General features: G+C 32.2%; 1 protein-coding gene across 1 annotated transcript; it reads right to left on the bottom strand.

Annotated features, from left to right (window-relative positions):
• Nucleotides 1–3,808: 3,808 nt before the first annotated feature.
• Nucleotides 3,809–4,895, bottom strand: LOC136774950 (uncharacterized). Its single transcript, XM_066729424.1, has 5 exons — nucleotides 4,643–4,895; nucleotides 4,413–4,575; nucleotides 4,189–4,348; nucleotides 4,099–4,114; nucleotides 3,809–4,023 (listed from the first exon to the last, which is right to left on the bottom strand). The coding sequence occupies exons 1-5, from the start codon at nucleotides 4,893–4,895 to the stop codon at nucleotides 3,809–3,811; spliced, it is 807 nt and encodes a 268-aa protein (XP_066585521.1).
• Between the last annotated feature and the right edge of the window lie 541 nt (nucleotides 4,896–5,436).

Here is a 5,436-nt window from a genome sequence, read left to right as displayed (position 1 = left end):
AAGCTCCCTAGTCACGCACACCATTGCAGCGATACGTGCGTGTCTCGGCTGCCTTCGCTGGGTCTCTGTCGGATTCGGCACAACTGCAGAGCGAGAGAGAGCAGTATAGTTTTCTCGGCCCTCTCACTCTCTCCCAATCTTGACTGTCTCTTAACCAAGGAAGCGTGGCAAAATCCTTTTCAGCCAGCACGGCAAGTGTAGTCCAGTCAAATCAATAAAAATAATTACCAAAAAATCGTAAATTTTTTTTTTTTTTTTTTTTAAGAGGTAAATACTAAGGAGCGAAAATTTGCAAAATTCAAACTCCTAAGGGGTTTGCTAATTTGGGGGAGGGGGGGGGTGAAAAAGAGGTAACCAAAAATAATTCGACTCCTGTACTTCGTAGAATAACAATTTTTTTTTATTTAACTTAGAAAAATATTCTCTACAACTATTATTGGACAATATTTTTTGTAGCGAAATTGGTTTAAAAGTTATTCAGGAAAAGAGAATACAAATTTTGCAATTTTAACTTATTTAATTTAATATTTTGAATCCGGCTGTTTTAATCGAAAATAAGTTTAAATATTTTTTGTAGGGTATTTAATTAGCTAGAATCCAAGTTAGTTAAAATATGATTTGTGTCAAATGGAACCTTAGGTAGGGTGCATCGCGCGAAGTTTATTATTTTAATGACTTATTTTGCTCAGCGAATGAAGTACACATCTTTACTTGCTATTCGTTATGTTCAAACATTGAGCTCCTCGTGTTTTTAATATATTTACGAAAAATGCTTTAAATAATAAATTCTTTTCCACCCTACCCTGGAGGTAGAGTTGGAGGCTCATTTTTTTTTAACGTGGTATCCCCAGAAGGTATATTCTACAGAAATGCTTTTTAAGCTAACTTTAACACAATTATAACGAAATTTGTTAAAGGGAATACTGCCAAGACGCGCATTTGGAAACATTGGTGGCCTTTGCCTAGTTTTGCCAAAATCGTCGGATAGTATTTTATTTTAGTAGTGTAATGTGCTAATAATTGCATTTTTTATTTATTATGTAGTCCAATATGTTAATGGTTATTAAAAAAAAATCCTTGCAATGAAAAAAAAAATTTAAACTTCGCCAAGACTCAAACACGAGCCCGCCGCGTGACCAACGGTAACCTTACCATCTGCGCTACAGGGCTCACTTGGTGTACCAGAGGCAAAACAGCTTTTTAAAGACTTACTACAATTCTTTCATTAATCCGTCATAAATGATCAAGAATTAGCAGCAATAATAAATACATTTATTTACGCATCACTATTGCACTAAATTTATTATGTTTTTCATTTGAAGCATACATTTTGCATGAAGATACGACAGTTTAAGGGTTTTCATGCAATACTCTAAATACAAAAATATTCATACGCTCAATTATCATAAATCAATTGAGTAATCTTATAGTATATGTTACGTGTAGTCGAATAATTAATGGTAATTGAGCGTGTTAATATTTTTGTATTTAGAGTATTGCATGAACACCCTTAAACTGTCGTATCTTCATGCAAAATGTATGCTTCAAATGAAAAACATAATAAATTTAGTGCAATAGTGATGCGTAAATAAATGTATTTATTATTGCTGCTAATTCTTGATCGTTTATGACGGATTAATGAAAGAATTGTAGTAAGTCTTTAAATAGCTGTTTTGCCTCTGGCACAGCAAGTGAGCGCTATAGCGCAGATGATAAGGTTGCCGTTTGTCACGCGGCGGACTCGTGTTCGAGTCTTGGCGAAGTTTATATTTTGTTTTTTTTCATTGCAAGGATTTTTTTTTAATAACCATTAACATATTGGACTCCATAATAAATAAAAAATGCAATTATTAGCACATTATACTACTAAAATAAAATACTATCCGACGATTTTGGCAAAACTAGGCCAGGCCACCAATGTTTCCAAATGCGCGTCTTGGCAGTGTTCCCTTTAACAAATTTCGTTATAATTGTGTTAAAGTTGGCTTAAAAAGCATTCCTGTAGAATATACTTTCTGGGGATACCACGTTAATAAAAATGCGCCTCCAACTCTACCTCGAGGGTAGGGTGAAAAGAATGTATTATTTAAAGCATTTTTTGTAAATATATTAAAAACACGAGGAGCTCAATGTTTGAACATAACGAATAGCAAGTAAAGATGTGAACTTCATTCGCTGAGCAAAATAAGTCATTAAAATAATAAACTTCGCGCGAAGCACCCTACCTAAATTTCCATTTGACAAAAATCATATTTTAACTAACTTGGATTCTAGCTAATTAAATACCCTACAAAAAATATTTAAACTTTTTTCGATTAAAATAGCTGGATTCAAAATATTAAATTAAATAAGTTCAAATTGCAAAATTTGTATTCCTTTTTCCTGAATAACTTTTTAACCAATTTCGCTACAAAAAATATTGTCCAATAATAGTTGTAGAGAATATTTTTCTAAGTTAAATAAAAAAAAATTGTTATTCTACGAAGTACAGTAGTCGAATTATTTTTGGTTACCTCTTTTTCACCCCCCCCCCCCCCCCCCAAATTAGCCAATCCCTTAGGAGTTTGAATTTTGCAAATTTTCGCTCCTTAGTATTTACCACTTAAAAAAAAAAAAAAAAAATTTACGATTTTTTGGTAATTATTTTTATTGATTTGACTGGACTACACTTTCCCTGCTGGCTGAAAAGGATTTTGTCACGCTTCCTTGGTTAAGAGACAGTCAAGATTGGGAGAGAGTGAGAGGGCCGAGAAAACTATACTGCTCTCTCTCACTCTGCAGTTGTGCCGAATCCGACCGAGACACGCACGTATCGCTGCAATGGTGTGCGTGACTAGGGAGCTGCACATGAGTAGGGATGTCTCACCGATGCTACCGGCTGACCGTGTGTTAGTGAGACTACGGTCGCGTGGTGGGGAGAGAAATCCGGCACGATCTAACAGCACTGCATATACGTCGCGCCTGCGTTACGGCCATATTGGAATCAGTTTCACACCTATAGCACCAACACATTCGAAAGAGCAAAAGTAAAGGACAGAAGATAACGCTTAAACGGGTAAGAGTGAGAGGTCCGATGGAGACACCAAAATCTTGGTCGGGAAGAGAAGAAACGCTAAATGAAATGACTTGAGCTATTAGTGGAACGTAATCGTGAGATCTCAGCATTGAGTGAACCAATTTACACATTTGTAGTCTCATTCGAAAGCTTATAATCGATTTATATAATGAAAGTATCATCAAAATTTTCATTAAATGAACCGATCGGAAAATATATCCATCGGAAAAATCGTGAGTCCAAACTTGGCGTAAAAGTAGATAGTGTCGCGCGGCTCTTTAAATTACTTGCCGCGTAACACTACCGTGTTACTTGATAAATGAACGTCTTGTCAGTGTACAAGATTCTTTTTTAAACAATAAGTACAATAAGTATTTCGCGTTTTACATATAGCTTTTCTTACAACGATTAATTTAATGATAATTATGATGAATTACTTTTGATTCTCTTACAGATTGATGTTAATAAAAAATTTTAATTATAATCTACTTTTTAAATAAAATATGCTTTTACTGTTTGAAAAACAACTTTTTAACTTAAATTGAAGTAACATACATATATAATCCTTCATAAAAATCATAATTTAGATTTAACTTTTAAAGAACATAGTTGTCACCAAAACAGTTTTTATAATTAACCTATTATCATAAATGATAAAAAAACAGAAGTCATAATTATACTTATATAGTATAATTATTAAAATATAACGTGAATATATTTGTTATAAATGATACTAAGACATAATGAAGCTTATTAAATAATGTTTTCATCTCTCCATAAGAGTTGCAGAATTTCCTTTTTCAGTCTTCGTTTAACACAATCAGGTAATCTTGATATTTCTGTAGCCACAAGTATACCAAAACTTTGATCAGGACTTAAGTTCTGATTCCACAGTATGGGTTCATTTGAGGGACGATCTGCAGTCATACGATTTTGCAAGGTTTTGATTAAACTTACAATTGAATTTTCTAGATGTGATATATTCCTGTGTTAATTCTTTTTATTTAGAGGCTCCACTTGGTGAACTGATTCATCTAAGAGACTTGATGAAATATTATTCTAAAGGTTTAAAAAGAAAATTAAAGAACATAATAGACTATAAAGTTTACAATAATGAATAACATATATAATACCATATTTATGTTGCTTCTGAAATCATTAGTTAAATCTATAAAAGTTCCTTTTCTTAAATATTGTTTAGTAACACTTTCATTGACATTATTATTACACGCTTCATCGATAATTTCTGTTGATATTTCATTAGGGCTTTTATATATACAGTTTGAGTATGACCTGGTACATTGTTTAATTATTTGACATTAATTATGATTATATTAAAGATAAATCACACACCCACTTTCTTCGTTTTATGAATTTTTCTAAAAATGACATGTTTCCCAAATATGGAAAAGAACTTCTGTGTGAGGCCCCACTACCACTTTTTGTTTCAGAATCTTGAAGACGTTTTTCATTTGTGAACCTTTCCCTGAGTCTTAGCCATCGACGCTTACAATTAGCAACTACAAGTAAAGTATTTACTTTTCTATTCTTATAATATTTAATAGTTTTCTTAATTAAATAGCCTACCTGATGAATTTAGAGCTTTAGCAATTTCCATCCAGGAGTTTTCTTTCATTATTGCATCTTTATATTCATTCATTCCAGTATCGTATAAATGTGGATAATCTTTTATTAAATCAATAAGAATTTCTTCAAAATCTTTGTTGAGGAAGCATATGTCTTCATGTATCAATAAGCTCTCCTCTTCTAATTCATCATTATACTTTTCTGAGTTATATATAAATGTATCATCATAAGAATTATTTCTATGTGGATCCATGTCTTATGACAATATAATGAGTAAGCAGATAATGATCATATGTACCTATACTTTCGAGCAATGAATTAGGTTCTCTGAATAGAAAATATAAAAATATTATTTTTAAGTTTATAGATTTTAAGCAAGTTGAATATTTTAATAAAACTTATATGAATGGAATATTAATTAATTTTTTAATATATATATATATATATATATACTTTTATTTTTCTTCTTTACTTATATACTTGTACATAAACTTATTTTCAATCAAATATCTCCTGGCTGGGTGTTGAAATTATATTGTGGTTAACATAAGGTTAATGAATTTGGTGCATACGCATATTAAGAAAGGAGATTTAGAGACTCCGTTGGACCACCCTAGCCAATTAAAGTTTCTGGTACTGATTTAAATATTGATGGACTTGGCTACGCCTTACTTGACCTGGTGTTACCTTTTTGCTTGTGCCTTATATTTCCTACAGGGATAGTGCAGCAAGTAATTAGGTTCTTGAAGGGCTAGCGTTGGATAAACTTGGAAAGGGGTCTTTTGTCCAGTTGG

The sequence above is a fragment of the Prorops nasuta genome, unplaced genomic scaffold (assembly GCF_024137725.1).
Source record: "Prorops nasuta isolate Cenicafe-Biocafe unplaced genomic scaffold, Cenicafe_Pnas_1.2 PNAS00007, whole genome shotgun sequence".
Taxonomy (NCBI): domain Eukaryota; kingdom Metazoa; phylum Arthropoda; class Insecta; order Hymenoptera; family Bethylidae; genus Prorops; species Prorops nasuta.
This window is presented reverse-complemented; position numbering and strand designations above follow the sequence as displayed.

What these genes read in the sequence shown, in the direction of transcription:
- LOC136774950 (XM_066729424.1), bottom strand. Translation starts at nt 4,895, where the DNA reads ATGGATCCACATAGAAATAATTCTTATGATGATACATTTATATATAAC. An exon ending in TAAAGCTCTAAATTCATCAG is followed by an intron (nt 4,576 to 4,642) that starts GTAGGCTATTTA and finishes CTTTACTTGTAG; the next exon opens with TTGCTAATTGTAAGCGTCGA. An exon ending in AAATTCATAAAACGAAGAAA is followed by an intron (nt 4,349 to 4,412) that starts GTGGGTGTGTGA and finishes ACAATGTACCAG; the next exon opens with GTCATACTCAAACTGTATAT.